Raw genomic sequence first — 22,372 nt, 5'->3', positions numbered from 1 at the left:
TTCTAGGATATAAGAGGCTACTTACTATTAGGTGGCTATTTAGATAGTAACATGATTTTAGGTAACAATAATACTTGTGTACAGAAGTTATGCTGACTCAAGATTAGCAATTCCTATGTTCTATTTATTTTTGTAGCAGTGGTGATTAATTTTCATTTATTCTCTCACACTTTCTCATTCATTCATCTTGTGGTCAATGACATGCGTTATTGATAGCGTTAGAGATAGAACATATAGCCATAGAACAAAGTAGGTTAACCGGGGCATGAAAGGACTACATTTAGACATAATTAATACTATACTCTAAAGTAACTGGCCATGTTAGGGTTTAGATGAACTATTAAATTATGTCAAATGTAAAAAGACTCAGACATTTACAAAAGAGTGAATTATTTTTGGAAATATCAGAGTGCTATATGAATTATTATTATGTTCTAAGATCAAATCTAGAAAGCACCCTAGCTATCATTGAGTATGGCCCTTTTCCATTTTCATAGATGGGACAACTGAGACCCAGAGAAGTTAGATGAGTTGCTCAAAGTCACATATATAGCAAAATGGCAGAACTTTGATATGAACCCAAGGCCTTTGACTCCAAATCCAGCAATGTTTTCACTATGTCATGATGTTTTGCCACACAATAAAAAGACAAGGAAATAAAGGGGGAAAAGAAGAAAGTGGAAAATGAGGTGATGGCATGGCATGTAAAAAGGAATTGGGTAGAGAATAGAGAAGAAAAATAGAAAAAGGAGAGGGAGAAAGAAAATGAAAGGAAGGTAAGAAATTGAGAGAGAAAAAGAGAGTAAATAAATGTGGTAAAGGGAAAAAGAAAGGGAAGGAAAGATAAAGGAGAAGAGAGATAGGGAAACATTAGGGAAAGATAAAGAGAGAAGAGAGAAAGAGAGAGACTGTGAGAAAAGGTGAGAAAAGAGAGAATGGGGAAAAAAAAGGGAAAACCACCAGAGGGAAACTGAGAGGGTAGGTGGTGAAAAGGGGAAAAGGGAGGAGGACAAAGAGGTAAGAAAATGAGAAAGAAAAGTGGAGAGAGAAGATATAGCCCACATAGTGATGAAAAGGTATATAGCTTCCATGAGAGAGGGAAGTGGAAAGAAAGTTCCCATTCCACAATCAGGAAGTAAAGGAAGCATCCTGAAGCCAATTAAACCTCAAACATTTCTAACAACTCTCCCTGCCCCCAGGCCTATCCTGGTAATTCATACCACCAGTCTATAAAACTTCCGGTTGGCCTGAGCCAAAGGGAAGGGTAGAGGACCGGTTGTGGCCACTACAGCTGCAACAGCCCCAGGAGCCCACCCAAGCTTCTATCACCAAGACTTAGAGGAAGTGACTTGAGAAAGCATTACGCAGCTGCTTTATTCATTGAAATAAATTCATTTAAATGTTTAAGAAGAAAAAATAAAAAGTTCCCTCAAAAAACAGGCTTGGGACCTAGGCCCTAAGTGACTTTATTTCCAACCCCCTTCAATGGGTCTTGTACTTCCTTGCCTTACATAGGACTTTGTTAGGGGACAGAGCATGGTAGTTCCTTTCAGGGTCAAGAATGAACCATAACCTAGGAAGAATAAGAATTTCCAAAAATCTTACTCTATGGTTGGGCTGCCCTATATTTAAGCATGATGAAACACATCAGACATTTCCATTCACCCCTGCTCCTGCCAACAACTCTCCAAATTGGCAGTTTTGGGATGTTAACAGGACCCATCACTTCCAAGGCATGTTAATTGAAGGCATCTCCAGGTTCCAAAAGCAATTCCCTTAAGCCCAAACTCACTGCTTTTCACACGCAATTTAAGTCTCCCAGTGCTGTTGGAAAGTTAATTTTTTAAAATACTTTTTTTTTCCTTGAAGTCTTTAAAGATAAGAACAGCTCTGTCATGGTCACAGGATAAAACATCATGATGGAAGCATAAACAAACTTCTGGAGGAAATTGTGAAAATGTAAAAAAATCTCATGAAAATGAAAAAGTTCATTAATAGACGTTAAGTGATAATCTGTGAAGTATCTGAGTTAAAAACTAACTTGAGCAGTGCTCCATTTACCACTGGGTTGTTTCAAATTTCCAACTCAGCTGTTTGGAACTCAAAATCATTAGAACAATTTTCAAATCCCATTTACTTCATGAATTGAAAGACATTGGAAATGATTCTATTCAACTGACTGATCTTACAGAAGAACAAACCAAGACCTGGAGAAATAAAGTGACAGTCCCACTGAGTTAGTGGAAGAACTAGGGTTAGAATCAAGTCCCCTGATTTCCATTCCATTGTTCTTTCCAGGATGGAGAGTACAGGCAATGATCCTTTTTATAAGTTTGTCTCTATGAAAAAATGTGGTCCATGTTCTAACTCAGCTAGGAAGGAAGGAAAACAGATTTGATAGAGGCACTCTGCTAAGTACTTTAAAATATTATATAAATTGATCCATATACCAATCCTGTGATATAGGTGCTATTTGTCTTCATTTTATAGCTAAGGAAACTGAGGCAGTCAGACTTGCCCAGTGTCACACAGCTAGTAATGTCTGAGGCTAGATTTGAACCTAGGTCTCCCTGACTCCAAGCCCAACACTGTCCATTGCTGGCACAACTTTCTCTGAACCTCCATACCACCAGCTTAGAGATGGTACCTCTTCTGCTTATGGCTATAGGAAGCAGGGGGTCCATTAATGAACAAGGATCAAAGAATTACACATCAACTTTCAGGTTAGAAAGGACTCTATAGTTCAGCTCATTTTATAGTAATAGGGGATGGTCAATGAGAAACCAGTCCTTGTGAGCATGTGCTACAATCTCTGCTTGATGCAATCTCTCACATGGACTTTGGAGCATAAACAAGTATTCTGTGGCTGCTTCCTGTCCACTTACCATGTTGTGAAGAAGGGCCTTCAGACTGGCTACTGAACTGGAACTGAGAGCACATAAAAAGAAACTGACCATCCAAATTGCTCTTTCTTTTCCTGGTTTCATTCAAACGGGGAAGCAATTACTGCTGCATGCCTCCAGGTGGAGAGTACCAACAGCCTACTCTCAATACTACGATCAACTAATATCAAGCCAAGAGCTCATGACCCTTTTGTTGCTTCTGTCCTTGTTGTATCTGTCTATGCCTTCCTACCTTAGAAGAAGACCTGGAGCTGGAACAGAGAAGACTATGACCCTATAAGCTTTGAAAGGCTGGGAAAACACCAGGAACTGGAGTCAGAGTTAGACAGCTAATCCTAGGAAGGAGTGACCTACTGATCCAGTTTAACATTGGACTGCAGGCAGCCAAGAGAAGGAACTTGTTTGTCCCTCAGCTAAGCCACATTCAGAAATGAAGTTGTTGGGGGTAGATGCTTTAAGACAGAGCCCAATCTCCTCAGGAACTGAGCTGATTTAGAGGAGACTTTGCTCCCATTTGGGAGTGGGTATGTATTTTAAGTTCTGTTCTCACTATAAATAACCACTTGTGAAAACTAATGCTTAATTGAATTGAAAATTAATTGGTCACTATCACTACAGTGAGAATCAAAGATGTCGGTGACACTGAGATAAGGTAATATCGAAAGAGTCACTGTTTAGATGATACTACAGTGACCTGGCAATTAATACTGGTGATAGCACACTGGAATGGGGGCTCCAGCCAAAAACATTAGAAATATATCTTCAACCCCTTAGGGGAACCTGTAGAACTCTGAGGGAGAGGTATGGCCTGCTATTAGCAATTTGGAAACTTGACTTGTTAGTGTGAGGGGAGGTTAGGATAAGGATTCCCAAAGCTTATGTAGGTTACATTACAGACAAGGAAGCTGGGCTCAAGTTTACACAGATAGTAGCTGCAGAGGTGGGGCAGGAGCCCTGGTCTTTTGACTCAGGGTAGATAGTCCTGGGTTCCCTTTACCTTGTGAACTCCCGAACTTTTAGAAGGCACCTACCAATATTTGTATATTTTCAAAAGACTTTTTTTTTGCTTTTTTTTTTTTTTGGAGGAAGGAAGGAAGGCATTTGGGGTTGTGACTTGCCCAAGGTCACATGGCTAGTAAGTGTCAAGTGTCTGAGGCCAGATTTGAACTCAGGTCCTCCTGACTTCAGGGCCAGTGCTCTATTCACTTGCCACCTAGTCACCCCTCATTTATATTCACATAGTAAAACGAGTAGTGCATTTGGCCTCAGAAGAGATGAAAAACGGCACCTCCTTCCCATCTTGGCAGAGATGAGGGATGTGAACTACTGAATATACATCAGACTTGTGTGGCATATTGATTAGTTTCCTTGAACTTTACTTTTCCTCTTTTATGGTTTGTCACAAGGGAAAGTTTACTGGGTGGAAACAAAGGGGGGTACATAGGAAATGAAGTTCATGATTTACTGAGTAGGAAACACAGGGGGTACATTAGGAAAAGAAGTTCATGTCACTTCAGTTCTCTGGGCATCAGTTTTCTCATCTGAAAAATAGGATGGGTATGGAGGGGGGTAGGTAAACTTGAGGTTCTCTAAATTCTATAATACTATTATGAACTACTTGTGAGAAGTGGTTTCTCTATATCAGCTCTCCCTAGGTGTTCTAACCCAGAGAACAAAAGGCAGAGGTCCCTATGGGGACAGAGGAACTCTAGATTTGGCCTTCACTTAAAGGCATTCATATATACAGATCATTGCCATGTTTTAAGTGGGAAACATCTCTATGTGTAGGCAGAAATTTTCTTGAAAATATTAACTGCTGGAGTTCTTTATATTGGGAGGCTATGAGTTACAGCCTAGCTTTAAATGCACAGATCTGTAACAAACAGTTTTGATGCATTCAGAATATATACTCCAAGCCAGGTTCTTCTTCTGATTAAAAGTTCAATTCATCTAATCCAATCCAAGCCGATTCACTTCAACAGAGATTTACTAAGCAACAATTTCATAAAAGGCACTGTGCAAAGTCCCCCAAAAGGAAAACAGGGCCTGCCCTTGAGGACCTTACATTCTTTTTTTTTTTTTTTTAAAGCAATAGGGGTTGAGTAACTTGCTCAAGGTTACATGGCCAGTTATTTCTGGGTGTGGTGCTGAGTATCTGAGCCCAGATTTGATCCAGGTCATCCTGGCACTGGAGCCTGTGCTCTTACTCACTGAGCCACCTGGCCGGCCCTAAGCAATTGGGGGTAAGTAACTTGCTCAAGGTTACACGGCCAGGTGTTTCTGGGTGGGTGCTAAGTGTCTGAGCCCCGGATTTGATCTCCAGGTCTTCTCAACACTGGAGCCGGTGCTGCCTTACATTCTTCTTGAGGACAACATGTGCATAGATAAGTAAAGAAGGAAGATTTGACTAATAATAATGTCTAAGGAACCTTTCAATTCTTTGTTTCTAAATATATCACATAATTCAAAGCTGTGCTAGAGTCAGCTGGAACTGGTTCATGAGGGCTGGTTGTTAAATTCTTAGTGGGAGAATTTGCACCCTGGAAATTAGCAAACAATACAAATCAGGGCTTAAATTAATTTTTGGTGATTGCCTAGATTTAAGAAAGTGATGAAGAAAATGTTACTAATACAGATTAAACTTTAGAGTGGATGTGGATCATATATAATTTTTCCCTCTAAGAGAACCAGTTGTTAAATATTTACCAACATATCCCTGTTATATATACTTTCATAAATTTTAAATAGAGTCAAATTTTCTCTATTGTAGTACAAGTTTAATTAGGGGACAGTTATGTATGTCCTAGAAACGGATGCATACATTACCATACATCCAAACTCATCCTATTGGACATATGGAAAAGTATTCAGATTTATGCACTAGTTATGGACTTATTTTTAGGATAATACCTGCTGAAAACTCTCCCTTAGATGACTCTGATCTTCAGGATGGCAGAATTCCAAAATGTCCTTTCCCAGAAGATCCTAGACATAAAAGAAAAGCTTTAATGCACAATTTCAACTTCCACCGTTCACATTTTATTCCTTTGTTTTAAGGAAATGTTGTCTGTTCAGTCTTTTCCATACCTACTAGTCCCCCTCATGCCCTTTAAAATTACAGCTGTGAATTCTTCTCTGTATGAAACTTCCTGTTAGCAATAAACGTTAATCAGACATATTTGACGGCAAGATCAGTGGCTGTATAAGGCAATACATTAATAGCCCAACGAGCTGCTGTTTTTTTTTTTTTCTAGTAAGATGGATTTTTACATTCTGTTTGCTTTGGAGGAACAGAATATAATAAACATTAAAAGAAAGCAAAACGACCAAGTGAAGACAGGATGTGTTGCTTCTGAAAACTATAATTGTTTAAATGTGGAAACTGTAGCTCTCTTCGGGTTGAAAAGATGCTATTCTACATGAAACAATTTTATAGTTAAGAGAGCATTTACTACTGGCTTGCGTTATTTGATACTTTATTCAAAAGAGCAAGCATGATCTAGAAAGAAAATATCTAACATAATGAATGAATACTTGTGCATCAATGGTGAATCCAAAAGTTAAGCCACTATAATCGCTTCCTGGTCAAATCTACAGAATTCAGCTAAGCTTGAGTCTACACTGACAAAATTGGGAAAACAGTAGCTAGATATAAACCTCCCCGACCTGAAAATATGCATCTTTTGTGGCCAGTGTGGTTGCACAAATGGGTTATTATCATAGCTTTTAAGGCAGCACTCTGCTAATATAATGTTATTTGTTACTGTTGTTGAGTTGATTCAGTCAAGTCCAACTCTTTCATGACCCCATTTGGAGTTTTCTTGGCAAAGATACTGGGGTGATTTGTCATTTCCTTCTCTATCTCATTTTACAGATGAGAAACTGAGCCAAACAAGATTAAGCAACTTGCCCAGGGTCACATAGCTAGTAAGTGTCCAAGGCTGGATTTGAACTCAGATCCTCCTGATTCCAGGGCCTGATTCCTGCGCCACCTAGCTGCCCTCCAACATAATGTTATAGTATGTGGGAAATAAAACTACTTGCCCATCAACTTTATCCAAAAGACAAGTTAAATTCACTTTGGATATTAAGAAGTTTTGAGCCAAGATTTTAGCTGAAAAGGCTACAGCAATAAAAGATCCATATAAGTAATGTGGTTATGAGCGAAGAATTCGTAATTGCTAAAAAATGTAGGTGTTTTAGGCATTATTGATGATAAGAATCTATTATGTATAATGCCATTCCATGGGTTGAGAGAGATTTTAATTTGGAGTTGCTTAAAATCTCAAGGTACACCTACCAAAATACTTTACCTAGACTGGGCATGTTGCTTCAGGAGCCTTGCTTCCCAACACTGTGTTGACATTGTCACTAGTAAAGAATAAGCACTTTTATTGTCCATTAGGGAAGATGGATTTTCTAAATAGTGCTAGCCAAAAATCATGAGTAACAAATCACCAACCTGCGGTTGGTAGCCAATAACACTGATGCATCTTGGATCCACAAATGTGATGATTCCTTCAGAGTTGTGTCGGGACAAGAACTCAGCAGGGACAGACATCCCATTCATGTCCATGCACACAGGAGAGCTAGTAACCTGAGAAAGGTAGAATCAGCAGAGAACATTCATATTTCAGGGGAGGGAAATGAAAAAAAAAATATCAATATACTTCTGTTAACTAGCAAAGGTTAAAACATGGTTTATCTTGATTCACAGATGTCATGAATCACTGGTCTAGGCACAACAGTACTGGATCTATAAGAAAAGAAACTTTGTGAATTAAAGATTTTTTGAGGAAGGGCAGCTCAGCTTAACTATTGCGCCTCACAATACAGGGAGAATGCATAAATGAAAGCATTTTTATATCCATTTTACAGATGAGGAAGCTAAGGCTCATTGAGTTTAGACAACTTGACTATATATAGTCATAAAGCTTGACAATACCAAAACCAGGAGTCAAATCTAGGCATTTTACAATATATCATAGAGTTCCAAAGAAAGCAATGTGAGTATTTCAAGGAGAGAAGGATCACTTTCAGGTTAGGAAGTAGAAGAAGGGAGTTAAAGGCTTCATGGTGGAGATGGTTATCTGAGATCAGACCTCTGAACAGGCAGAGGTAGAGTGTGTGATGCGAGAAGGGAAAAATCTATTCCAGTCATGTTTGTTGATATTGTTGTTTGTTTTTTTTTCAGTCAAGTCTAACTCTTCATGACCCCTTCTGGGGTTTTCTTGGCAAAGATACTGGAGTGGTTTGCCGTTTCCTTCTCTAGCTCATTTTACAGATGAGGAAATTGAGGCAAGCAAGGTTAAGTGACTTGTTCAGGGTCACACAGCTAGTAAGCATCTGAGGTCAGATTTGAACTCAGGAAGAAGAGTCTTCCTGACTCCAGGCCCAGTGCTCTCTCCACTTCTATCCAGCCCTATGGGATGGTAGAAAAAAAGGAATGGAAGAAAGCAGGGAACGTAAAACAGGACAAGATTAAGGAAAAATGAGTAGTCTACTTTGGCTAGAATCATGACTGGGAGTCATTTGAGATAAGGTTGAAAAGGTGGCACAAAGCTAGATTAGGAGAGATCATGAATTTTGCGTAGGAGGTAGTGGTGAAGGTGAGTGATCCAGAGGCACCAAAGGTGTTTTTCTTTTTCTTTTTTTTTTCCCTCAGGGGAACAGAAGAATCTGACTTATTTTAGAAAGATTACTTTGGAAGTGGTGTGAAATATGGATTGAAGAAAAGGGAGACAAGAATAGAAAGCCTCTTAGAGATTATTACCATAATTCAGACTAAAGAACTAATGAGGGAGGTGGCTAGGTGGCATAGTGAATGGAGTGCCAGCCCTCGAATCAGGAGGACCTGAGTTCAAATCTGGCCTCAGATACTTAACACAAAAAACTAGCCATGTGACCTTGGGCAAGTCACTTAACCTGTCTGCCTCAGTTTCCTCATCTGTAAAATGAAGTTGTTATGAGGAAAAAATATTTGAAAAGTACTTTGCAAATCTTAAAACACTATATAATTTCTATTTATTGTTATTGTTGTTGCTATTATTGCTAGTCTCCTGGTAACAAATACATGATTGTAAATGAATTGTAACAGTTTATTCCTCAAGAATTTTTAGCTTTTTCCTTCAACTGTGCATAAGAGCAGAGCTGGATCTCCTGTCTCATGGACAATCTAGAATTCAGTTGTCTTCATGGGAAAAATTATGATCATGCAAGGAATCAAGAACCCCACTGCTTAGAATTTTAAAGACAGGGAGCCCCCATTTCCTGTTCTCTCGCCAAATTCAGCCCTAATCTTGCCTACTGTAGGGGCATTACACACATACACATATGTGGAGGGATTTGAACAATGTTAATAAATATATACTAGCAATAAAGATTTGGAGATAGTAACATAAAAATATGGTATGGATAGCAAATGAGAGGTAACAACAATGTTGGTGGTCTGTAATAGTATACAAATAGCTCTTGAATGTAAGAATCATGATCAGGAGTTTGGCGGGGAGGGAATATAAGGTGAGGCTTCCTTGAGAAACAGCAAAAGGCTGTTCATCTGAGGAAAATAAGGCTAAGAGGTGAATGGAGAAAATAAAGTTTTGGATTCAGGGAAGCATAATCACAATTTCATCATTCAATCAATTTAACAATAATTTATTAAGTTTACACTAAGTGCAATGCCCTATTGTAGAACACAAAGATAGAAACAACACTCTCTGGGTTTTGTGTATTTGAATCATGGACACTCTTCATGCTGAGTTCCAGACTCAGACAGGTGTGGTCCTAAGTCAAAGACACAGGGAAAAGGACTGTGTATCTGCTGTCCCATCCTTGTTGTTGTGAATACTGCCCTGCTAGCAGGGTGCCAGCAGGTGCAACCCATCTGTAGCTAATGAAGCAGAAAAAAGCCCCTGGCTCCCCCAGAAATAAAGAAGCCAGGGCCATATCCAAAGCCTCCCATGATGAACTGTGGTTGAGCCTCTTTCTTCTATCAGGCTGGGACAGGATAGCTTTCTCCACCCTTCCCATAATCTCTGCAGGCAGTGTGTGCTGGTGTCTCCCTCCATATAGAGAGCAGGGGGGAGATCAAAAGGAACGAGGGTAAAAGTCACAGCTGGAGAAGCGACCAAGCCTTTTCACATAGCTTCTTTCACACAGGGGATGCTGAGCTAGGAAGGGACGTTAAAGATAGAGCATGGAAAGTAATATCCCTCAGAACTTTAGTCTTTGACCTTCCCACTAGGACTGTGGGCTGTGAAAAGGGACTGAGTAGGAGGCTCCAAATACCAGGATAGGAAGTTGGGCTCTGAAGACCTCCTAAGCTGGGAGTGAGTACATGGAGCCAAAGAAAGAGAATTCTATTTCTAGTCCCTTCTCTGTGGCTGACCTAACAATGGGTGGCTCTTCATTTGTATCATGGACAAAGATGGAGAGGATGCCATTTTTAAGTAAGAACTGTGGTAGGAGGCAAAATCACAATAACAGCGTGTGGACTATTAATAGACTACAGAAAATGAGAGAAGAGGGAAGTGACTGAAAGAAATGTTTTCAAAGGAGTGACTTTTTATGACTCTACATGCTATATAAATTGATTTCATTTTATTAGCCATCCCCTGAGATGCTGCATAGTATAGTGGATAGAGCTGACATTGAATTCAGGTTGACTTGGGTTCAAGTTTTGCCTTTAACTATACTAGCTATGTGACCCTGACCAAATAATTCATTTAATCTTTCAGTGGCCCAACCATCTTTCTAAAACTTTAAGATGAAGAACAGTTGCTGATTTTAAGGAGGGAGCTCCTTATACCAATGGAATCACAAGTCTGAACAAAAGATTTTTTAAAAAAAAAGGTCTTTCACTTTGTTGTTTTTGTTCACTTGTTTTTCAATCACATCCAACTCTCTGTGACCCCATTTGGGAGTTTCTTGGCAAGGATACTGGAAGGGTTTGCCATTTCCTTCTCTAGCTCATTTTAACGATGAGGAAACTGAGGCAAACAGGGTTAAGTGACTTGCTCACAGTCACACAACTGGTAAAAGTCTTAGGCCAGAACTGAGCTCACAAAGATGAGTCTTCCTGACTCTATTTCCAGTACTGTATCCACTGGGCCAGATAGTTGCTCTACTTCCACCTTTCTCTATCAATCTGTCTATCAATCTGTCCATCCATCTATCTATCTATCTATCTATCTATCTATCTATCTATCTATCTATCTATCTATCTATCTATCTATCTATCTATCTATCTATCTATCTATCTCCTTACCTCTACCATGTATCTCATTATCTCATATTTTAAAAACACACTTGTTCACTTTGGTACCTTTGCTTTTTTTCATGAAGGCACTCACCCTCAAGCTTACTTTGTCCTCCATGTCTTAAACCTATAGTATTCCTGTCACTTCAAGGATGTATCTTCACGTGCTAAGGTCATTGGTACTCTGACTTCCTTGCTCCCACCTCTCAATGTGTATACTCCCATAAATAAAAGACTGGCCACAGTCAGGATCTGAATTCACACAGCCCCAGGGACATGCTCTCCTCCGGCACTACAAAAATAAATGGACATTGTAGCATAACTCTAATAATGCATGCACGCTCAGTACCTACTTTCGGATGGCAAATTTTACCTAACTTTCAACAAGGGATTAGTTTAAGTATTCCAAGAATCTGGAAAGATAACTTGCCATGCAGTTAATATGTATGCATGCCAATATTGTATGTAATGTGTTCTTTTGTTTTGTTTGAATTAAAAATTCAACTATTGTTGGAATGAAGGAAGAAAGAGCCACATGGTTGACCTAGGTTTAGAATGTGTATATAGTTTTTGCAGAAATCCTTGATATGCAGTTGGCACCTCTTCCTCTTTCTATAGAGTTTAATAAACTATTTTGAGAAACAGGAGGACCCAAACCACCAGGTACAGGGACAGTAGAACAGTTCACTTAGGGCAAATTTCTTTTTGTCAAGGAAAGTATAGTTGTAACCTGAGCATCTGAACTCCTCTGACATTCAATTTGTCTGGCCTCTGGTGCTACTCTATGCCATAATCAATATGTCCTTCTACAGAGCTGATGCATCAGCTTTTCTAAGAAATGCATAGTTTCCTAAGATTGAACAATTAAATGTGCAGTCTTGTGGCTTTCCTAAGAATGCACAGTTAAATGGAACAACCTGTTTGTGCTACAGATTCTCTGGCTACTTTGACTCAGACAGCTTGGGAATTCTATTGTGGTGCAAAGTGGATGGAAACTGGAAAAAAAGTCACTCAGTCTCATAGCAGTCTGAGAAGAGAAACTTTATTCTCCACTCATAGTGTGAGAAAAGAAATCTGTCCAACTTCTCTAACACATAATATAACCAAAGGAGAAATGGGTCATATTACAAAGAATCATAGATTTGGAGATGGAAGTAACCTTAGAGGTCATCCAGTCTAGTTTCCTCATTTAGAGACTAGGTAATAGGCCAAGAGAAGTTAATTGACTCACACAAGATCACACATATCCCTTCTCTCAAAGAATAGGAAGGAAAATGAGTAAATCAATCTTTACACATTTATTATTTGTCTGCTCTAAGACTTAGCACCATGCTGAGAGTGAGGTAATGTATTATTAAGTGTTAATTATAGTGATCTCTCAATTCTTTGAATTCCTATAGCAATTGGCATCTGGATAATCCTCTTGGCCATTAATCATCTAGTGTCTTCAATTGCCTTAAACTGTTACTTAAATCCTTTGTTGTTATTTAACCTTTCACATATCAGTCTCATATCTCTAACTAAGCTCAATTTAATTCAACAGCATAACAAATACTTATTGAATATACACATGCACAAGACCAAGGTTAAAATTCTTCTCTGACACTTATGAACTATGTGAATCTGACCAAATCACAGAGAGAGAGAGAGAGAGAGAGAGAGAGAGAGAGAGAGAGAGAGAGAGAAGACCACAGTCCCTGCCTTCAAAGAGCTTACAGTCTAATAATTAACTATAAAGTAGACCATACTAAGCACTCCAGGAGAAGAATAAACGAAGAACTATGGGAAGCAGAGAGGATAAAGAGAATTACTTTCACATGGCTTCTTGTGTTCAATAATGAGTTGGAATTCACAGTTAGCAAAGAGTAGAAGAAAGGAATTTCATACAAAAAACAGTTGTGCATATAAACAAAGGCAGTGGCATAAGGAAGAAAAGAGTATGGCAAGTATTTGGGGAATGGCGAGTAGTTTGGTTCAAGTTCTTATGGAGGTCCCTAAATGATATCTCAAGAAATTTGGAATTTATTCTATAGACAATGTGGAGCCACAGAAGTTTCTGTAGTAGAAGGGGTATTGAAATGATCAGAAGTTTACTTTAGGGACAGATAAGTGGCACAATGGATAGAGCACTGGCCCTGGAATTAGGAGGACCTGAGTTCAAATCCGGCCTCAGACACTTGATGCTTGCTAATTGTGTGACCCTAGGCAAGTCACTTAACCCTGGTTATCTAAAAAAAAAAGTTTACTTTAGAATTATTCATCTGGCAACAGCCCACACGATATATTCCAAGGGACAATCAATGAACATTTATTGAGTAATTTGTATGTGCTAGGCTGCTAGGTGCTAGGTATGCAAAGACAATAGGGAAACAGTACCTCCCACAAGGAGATTGCATTCTAAAGATCCCTACTAAGATAGACCAGGTGATAGGTAAGGAGCGTCTCAGTCAGGGTAATGATAGCAAAAAATCATTACCCAGTACAACCAGCACAATGTCTTACATCCAATATACACACAACATTTGTTGGCTTGATTTGGACATGGACCACATGCTATAGCAGTTCAGAGAAGAGTGAGAGTTGAAGAAATCAGGGAAGACTTCGTAAAGGATGTAAGATTTAACTTAAGCCTTGATGGACAGGTCGAATTTTGGTAGGTAAAGCTGTGAGGTGGGGACATTCCAGGTGAAGGAATGAGAGAGAGCAAGGCATGGTCAATAGGGTCAACTTGGAATCAGAACAACTGATATTCAAATCATCCTCTGCTACTTATGAGCTCTATGTTCCTGGACAAATCCCTTAAACTGTTTCTTCATCTGTAAAATTAGGATATTAATACCTGTGGTACCTTTATAACTTTAAAGCACTATCTTTGTGTCAGTTATTATACCAACACAAGAATAAAGGCACAGGTATGAATAATGAGTATCATCAACATGGGTTGAGGCCAGCCTGAATAAAACAGAAGGTACATGATCAAACAAAATCCATTTTAATAACAATTTACATTCTGTGTAGGTACTTTATTATTTCTGATCTGATCTAGATGCAAATGAGGGCTAAGCCCATATAAAGTAAAACGTTTCTGTCTCCCACATGGGGAAAAAAGAAATAGAGCAGTTAGCTGAGTAAGTCAAAGTTCCAAGGGAACTTGTGTACAGATAAAAGAATGCATGGATTTCTGATTGCCAATCTAGTGGACTAGATAGCAGCAAGCATTTTAGACTGATTTTATATTGATAGCCATGTAAATTAAATTCTTTCTACCCACGAGCCTTTTATACTGTCTACAAAGATGATACCAAACTTGTTAGAAATCCCAAACATTGATGTATCATGGTAGAAGATGGGATAAAAATATAAGGCTAGGAATTGGTCTTACCTGAAGTCTCCCAATTGCCACAAGGCAATATTTACTGCCTTGTCCCACATCAGCATCTTCTTCGGGGATAGTCATTCCTGAAATGAGGAATACCACCACCATCACCATTATGTGTGAGATCAATAATAGGAAAAGTGGCTTTATTTACTCAATTACAAATATAATCTCAATTATCCAAGGGTTAATTATCTGGTCTGTAAATTAGCCTCTCTTAGTCATTACACTGTTTGCCAGAGCCTCTATCTGTGGACTAAGCAACAACAAAATCATCAACAGTCATCACTACTCTTTATTAACAGCTTGAGCAACATGCATTGTGAAGAGGAAATTCAAGTTATCACTCACCACACACTTTTTGGATTAAGTATGGAGACTCCTCCAGATCATTTATAAAAGTGTTAAGCCTGGCTGCTACATGAACTGTTTACTCTTCTCCGTATGAAGAAATACCCAGTCATCTTTTGCCCTTTGTTTCCTGTTTCTAACCACCAGTTTCCTGTCCAAGAAAAACATTCTATCTAATTCTGTGATGATTCCATTAAATAAAAATGTTTAGTGTGGAATCTTGACAGAGGCTTTCAAAAGTTTAAATAAATAAATCCCCCATTTTCCACATACATATGTTACCTGCTCAAAGAATTTATGTCCATGCTGGGCCCCTGATGAGCAGCTACAGGAGCCTGGAGGGAAGGCTAACAGCTGAGACTAGGTAGATAGAGACAAAGCCAAGGAAACAGTATGGAGGGGGCTGGAGAGGCAATCATGGGGGTATATAGAAAGAGCACTAAGTTCAGAGTCACAAAACCTGGGTTCAAGTCCAGATTTATTCTGATAGTTTCTAGCAATGTAACCTTAGGCAAGTCAGTTTCCTCTGCTGTCAAAATGGGGCTCATAAGATTAAGAGCTAGAAGGAAACTCAGAGATAATCTAGTCCAACTCTTTCAGATTATAGATAAGGAAATTAGAGCCTGATTACAGGAAATGACTTGTTCAACTTTACAAAATGGCAGAGCCAGAACTCAAAACCTAGGTAAATTTCTTTTCTGTTGGTGAACCACTATCACAACAATAACTTCAACATTTAAGGATGCCATGACTGTCTTCTGATATTCATAGGGCTGTTGTGTGGAAGGGAGCTGCTCCAAGGAACATAACTCAGATGAGTGGGAAGAAGAGGGAAATCTTTCTACAACTACATCATCCTAAAAATAATGGTGTTACTATAACACAAGAGTTGTGAAGAAAGTGCTTTGCAAATCTTAAAATATTTATAGAAATGTCCATATTTATTATCATTTAAAGAACTTAATCATTCCATCCCGTAACTATTAAATCCCCATTATGTACAAAAATACAGTGCTAGGGATGGGGAAATTTCAAAATTAAAAGATGGATGAGAGCACTGATGGGTAGTGGGAAATATCTTAGTGATACTGCACAGAATAGGTTTCTATTGGGCCAACTACTCAACTTGTGTGACACTGGATAAATTATTTCACAATCTGTGTCTTTGTGTAAAATGAGTTCTATGTCCCTCTGCTAAAAGTATGATGTTTTTACCCTTCTCTCTGAGTCTGTTCTTTTTGGTCTTTGGCAAACAGTTATCATGGGTTCCAAAAGAGGTGTTTTTAAAATAGTCTACAAGCTTTTTGTAGTTTTTCTTTTCAAACAACTCCCTTCTATTTTTTTTTTCTTTTTTTAAAGCAATTGGGGTTAAATAACTTGCTCAAGGTTACATGGCTAGTTTTTTTTTTTTTAATTTGGTGCGGGTGTTAAGTATCTGAGGCTGGAACCAATCCCAGGTCCTCCCGACTCGGTGGTGCTCTTACTCACTGCGCTACCTAGCCACCCCTTCTATTTTTCTTAATGCCTGTTTTTGTGTTTTTGAGAATAAGTTTTATTTATGCCTTCAGTATTTTGTTATACTTTCCTTTCTTAAGCTTGAATTACTCACTGATAGATTTCTCTCCCACTAGATTGTTCAATAAAATAAATTCTGTGGTATGGTCGAAACAGAACAAAGCAGTGAATTGGAAAACTTGGGTTCACATCTCCTCTTTGGTACTTATCAGCTATGTGGTCTTGGGCTTGAGTAACCTATCCTTCCTAAGCCTCAGTTTCCTCATCTGTAAAATGAGTTTAATAATACTGCGCTGCCCACTTCATAGGGTTTAGGGCATCAAGGTTTTAAAGCAGAAAGAGCCCTTAGAAGTCATCTGGCCCAGACCTATCATTTTACAGATGAGAATTCTGAGATGCACATGAGTGAAATGACTTGTCTAATGTCATGGACGTCGAGAAGCTGGGATTTGAATTGAGGTCCCTGGACTCCATATTCAGTTCTTTGTTATGATTTTCCCCCCACAATACCACTCTGGTTGTTGTGTTAAACAATAAACACTCATTGACTTAAAGAAAATACATTGGAAACTATAAATCACTATAAAAAGTTAGCTATATTTAGAATTCTAATACACAATTAGAATTCTAGTAACTAGAATTCTACTCGAAGGAGTAACAAAGTCCAAACTCCCACCCAATGCAAAATTTTCCCATCAGATTTCCCTTCAGTTTGAATACTGATCTAGTGATCAGGCAACTCAAAATTCAAAAGCCAGCCCTTTCTTTCCACTGCTGGACATTCTAATGGTTTAAACATTTTCATCACATTGAATTGAAATCTATTTCCCTCTTACTTCTTCCTACTCATCTGAGTTATGTTCCTTGGAGCAACTCCCTTCCACACAACAGCCCTATGAATATCAGAAGACAGTCATGGCATCCTTAAATGTTGAAGTTAATGTTGTGATAGTGGTTCACCAATAGATATTTGCTGTATATGCCTATACTTAGGTCTAAGTCAAGCATACTTTTTTTTTTTTCATTCTAAAGTTACTTGTAGGAAATGTTAGCTTGTCCTATCCACAATCCTCAACACACACAGAATCCCAATGAGGTGTTTCTCCAATATACTTACATCTATGTGTAGATAATGAAGATCTCTTTCAATGGAAAGAGGGTATGGGTCAAGAAACCAGGTTTTCAATCCTACCTTTAACACTTACTAGCTCTGTGACTATGGGCATGACACTTGATACTTGTGGTTTCAGTTTTCTCATTTCTCAAATGGACACAATAATATTTGTATCACCTATTTGAGATAGTAGCTTCACATGAGGAAAGGCCTTCATGAACTTGAAAGTGCTATGTAAATTTAAGATATCTCTATAATTTGTTGATTTCCTGAGATGCTAGTGGCCTCCTTTGCAAAGTCATTGTATTTACTTGAGTTTATATACTTTTGTCATTATATTCCTGGCACTTAGAACAGTGTGTTGTACATTGTAGGTCCTTAATTGATTACTTGGTCTAATTTCCCAGCTTCCTCAACCTTATTTAACATTTCTAGCCTAGTATCGATATTCTGAGCAGGTCTACAACACAGTCCTATGATAACATTTTTTATTACTAAAGTATAATATATAATAATAGAATTCTTTTACTATTTGGTAAGATTCTGAGACAGACTAGTTAGTTTATTCTTCATATTCAATGCTACATTTGTTTCCATCTACCCATTCCCATCCTTCCCATGCCATCTGTAGCCTCAAAGCATCATATTCAGTCATCCTTCCTGTAGGAACCCTTTCCCAATCCTCCTTAAATTCTAGCGCCTCCCCTCTGTTGATCATTCCAATTTATTCTGAATGCTGCTTGTTTATACAGTTATTTGCATCTTGTATCCCAAGTTACATTATCTGCTCTTTGAGGGCAAGGGCCATGTTTTATCTTTCTTTATATTCCCACCCCTTAGCATAACACCTGGCACATGTTAGATAATCAATAAATATTTATTGGCTGACAAAGGTCTTGGAATATCCATGATATCCTGGTCACCTGCTGAAGCGGATTCATTTATTTTACCTTGGAGCTTCAAGCATTGCCAGAGAAGCATTCTGTTGTGGTATTCTGGGTACTTCTCTAGCCAGTGTGTTGTGATAAAAAGAGAACTAGAGGAGGGAGTCTCATCTCGGCCTTGCTTGGTCTGGGATTATAGGCACATCATTCACTCTCTCTTGGCTGCAGCCTTTTCAGCAGTAAAATGAAGGGGTTGGAATATGGCATCTCTCATTTTCCTTTCCATTCCAATCCTATGATTCTGTTTTTCAAAAGCCCTTCAGAGGATCAACTGCTTCAATACAGGTTGTCTCTCCAAGAAAATATGACCTTTTTCTTTTTTTTTTAAGCAATTGGGGTTAAGTAACTTGCTCAAGGTTACATGGCCAGGTGTTTCTAGGTGGGTGCTAAGTGTCTGAGCCCGCATTCGATCCCCAGGTCATTCTGACACTGGGGCCGGTACTCTTACTTGCTGTGCTACCTGGCCGCCCCAATATAAGCTTTTTCATAGCAGAGACATTCATTTTATCTTTCTTTTCCCATGATCTAGCACAGTGCCTGGCATGTGGATTTAGTAGACACTTGTTTTTTCATTGGTTGATACCAGCTTTTGCCTCAGATATGCCATTTACTTCCTTCCTAACCACTCAAGTGAGGGCAGTGGGAATAGAAGCCATGTGTTCTTTAGCATTTATAGGTATACTTCCAAGTTTCAGTTACAAACAGTAATTCCACCTTTTCCATCATTATTGCCAATATCCCAATTATTAAAAAAAAGCCAGAAATAGTACTTTCAAGATGAAGTAATTCAGAAATGCTCATAATCATAGAATGAGACTTAAAACTTCACATCTCCCAATATCCTTAATTTAGAATTAAGTCATTTATTGTTTGCTCAAATCACCTGAAATGAAACCATTTCAATTATTTCATTTTAAAGAATAGCTCACATTTTATGGAGCACTTTATGGATTGCAAAGAACTTTCCTTGCAAAAATCTTCTAAAGCAGGGAATATTAGTATTATCTTCCCATTTTACATATAAAGACACTGAGGATCCTAGAGATTGAACACAAGTCCTGAGGCCTTGAATCTATGTCTTTTTAACTCCAATTGCAATTTTTTCCCCTGGTAATCCATGCTACAGTAATGGTTGAGGAATAATGGGAGGGGGTTGGTAATGTCTATATTATAGATCTGCTGCTTACAGCAGTCTTTCTTTTTAAATTTCAAATAAACATATATCTGATCCAAACCTCACAGCTTAGGAAAATATGAGAAGAATTTTCATATTGGAAGATGCAGGAGTTAGGGGTAGGTGAAAGAGTTTTAGATGAGGAGTTCTTAACCTGGGATCCATAAACACCTCAAGGCATCCATAGACAGATTTACAGGATGGGAAAAATTACATCTTTAGTTCAATATAATTGGTTCCCCTTGTATTCTTATGTATTTTATGCATTTAAAATTATTGCTCTGGGAAAGTGTTTATAAGCTCTACCTGATGGCTAAAGTGGTTCAGGACACAAAAAACTAAAGAACTCCCCTCTAAATTTAAATTAAAATACTAAGTCTTCCATGTACTACTTGTATGATCTGGGATGAGTAATTTCCCATCTCTTAGCTTCAGTTTTCTTATTTGTAAAAATGAGAACATTGGACTAAATGAAGATCCTTTTCAGTCCTGATTTTCTACATATGATTAGGGGCCTGGAGTCAGAAAGACCTGAATTCAGATCCAGCTTCAGAAACCTACTAGCTGTTTGATCCTAGGCAGATCACTCAATCTCTGCTTGCCTCAGTTTCTTTATCTGTAAAATGAAGTTATAAAAGCACCCACCTCACAGTTTGTTGTGAGGAACAAATGAGATAATTGTAAAGTGCTTAGCACAAGCACTATATAAATGTTAGCTATTATCATTATTATTGTGGTTATGATTATGGGAGAAATTAAAGCTTTACAGTTCTAAAATGGTATTGAAGGAGAAAAAAGTAAACCCTAATATATATGAAGGTACACATTATTGAGGCTCCCAATAATGACTGTACATTTGGTAACAAGGCCACAGTCCAGACAGATATCAGGGCTTTTTTTAAGTAGCAAGACAGGTAAGGCTAACTGTATGCCATTCTGGGCTATCAAGAGATGAAGGCCATGATTAAGGACCTAAGCTCTCATTCTTCATCATTTCTTACCAGTTTGTCTCAGCTCATCTGCTTGAACTGATAGACAAACTCTGACTTTCCTCTTGATCTTTTCCTTCTCTGATTTGTTTCTCTTCTTGAGATATGAATTCCACCCAATCCTACTCCTCATGGCTTGATTCTTGAGCTAACAGCTTAGCTCAATAACCCTGCTTCACCTCTGCCTTTGCACCTGGCAGACATCTTACATTATGCAGTAGGTCGCACTTGCTACTATAGTTTTCTGGTAATATCATCTAAGAAACTCAGAGTTAGAAAGAACCTCTGAGGCATTCAGTTGGTACATAATCAGTAATCCCTTTTCGAGCACCTTCAGCAACTGGTAATTAAGCCTCTTCTTTAAGATTTGCAATGGCAGCCCATTCTAAAAGTTAATTGTCTGGCTAGCTAATCAATTTCAACTAAAAATCAGTATGGAGATGCACACTACTAGAGATGATGAACTAGGAAAGGAGGGGAAAAACCATAACCTTAGAATCAGAGGGACTGAGTTCAAATCCTGATCAGCACTGGCTAAATTTCTATAGGAAATAAAGACAGTCTGTCAATTTCTGTTCCTTTATCCATTTCCCATTTTTCACCTTCAATAGCTTCAATAGCTGTTTAAGTAGCTCATGTTGGGGGTTTTTTCACTTTATGCCATCATAGGTACAATTTGATACTTGTTTTTCTTTCCTGTCTCATCTTATTTTGTAAATAATTGGATGGTGGGGGAAGTTTTCTATCTTTTCTGTAATAGATTTAAAAAGACATGGGGCGGGGGGGGGGGGGGGGGGGGGAATGTCCCTATTGGGCCATAGCAGATTAACACTGCAAAGACCGTAGATTTTTAGAAGTCCCTAATGCCCTCTCACTCCTAAGTACAACATGAACAAGTAACATGACTCTGGGAAGCCACAGAAGGTTAACATCCCCTTCTTCATAATGTATTATTTAAATGTGAGCCAGTTCTAACTTAGGACACAGAAGAACCTTACTTATCTGAATGTCATTTATCTAGTAACTTCATCTGTTAGGCACAAAATTAGGTAAGCAGAAAAAAATCCCTTTAAGCTATTAAAATAGAAGTCCATAAATTAAAGTTTATGCCTTTTACTTATAAAAAAAAAGTACTTTAGACCTTACTTTGAGTCAAAGTACTTAAAAAATTCTAACAAGCCAATTTTTCTGATTTCCAAACCTACAACAGATTAGGAATATTAAATTAGAAAACAAGGGGTTGGAGGGAGGTGCTAGCGGGACATGCTATGTATGCACATTAAAAGATACAAAAAGGGATGACTGACAGCCTGATAATGACGGCAAGAGTGGTGGCAGAAAAAAACCAAAACTGAACTAAAAAGTAGACGAATATACAAAGCACAATTATCTGAAGCCATTTATTATAGGTGTAAACACGTCAATAACCATCTCCTCACTATCAACTTACTCTTCAGCCATCATACTTCCTCTCCCCCCATTCCACCCCAACCTCCCCCAAAACTTAGTTTTCAACTTTAGGTCCCCTTGCTTATCTTGTCTTCCACACCACTTCCTGCAGTCTCCCTCCTCCCTTATCCTTGGTACCCTTTCTATGTTGTCTTTCCCCATTAGAACATAAGTTCCTTGAAGACAAGGGCCATTCTTCTTCTTTGTATTTGTATGCTAGAACTTAGCACAGTGTCTGGCACTTAATAAATTCTCTATCTATCTATCTATCTATCTATCTATCTATCTATCTATCTATCT

General features: G+C 38.4%; 1 protein-coding gene across 1 annotated transcript in view; it reads right to left on the bottom strand.

Moving 5' to 3' along the window:
- ARNT2 (aryl hydrocarbon receptor nuclear translocator 2) overlaps nt 1–22,372 on the bottom strand; it is a 222,267-nt gene that overhangs the window by 61,318 nt on the left and 138,577 nt on the right. The window contains exons 9-11 of the mRNA XM_069098683.1: nt 14,543–14,619; nt 7,366–7,500; nt 5,814–5,888 (exon numbers count right to left, since the gene is read on the bottom strand). Of these exons, the coding sequence (XP_068954784.1) occupies nt 5,814–5,888; nt 7,366–7,500; nt 14,543–14,619 (287 nt within the window). The remainder of the gene's footprint in view (nt 1–5,813; nt 5,889–7,365; nt 7,501–14,542; nt 14,620–22,372) is intronic.

The sequence above is a fragment of the Petaurus breviceps genome, unplaced genomic scaffold (assembly GCF_028583685.1).
Source record: "Petaurus breviceps papuanus isolate PSGF00001 unplaced genomic scaffold, PetGlider_PUasm1.0 37, whole genome shotgun sequence".
Lineage (NCBI taxonomy): Eukaryota > Metazoa > Chordata > Mammalia > Diprotodontia > Petauridae > Petaurus > Petaurus breviceps.
This window is presented reverse-complemented; position numbering and strand designations above follow the sequence as displayed.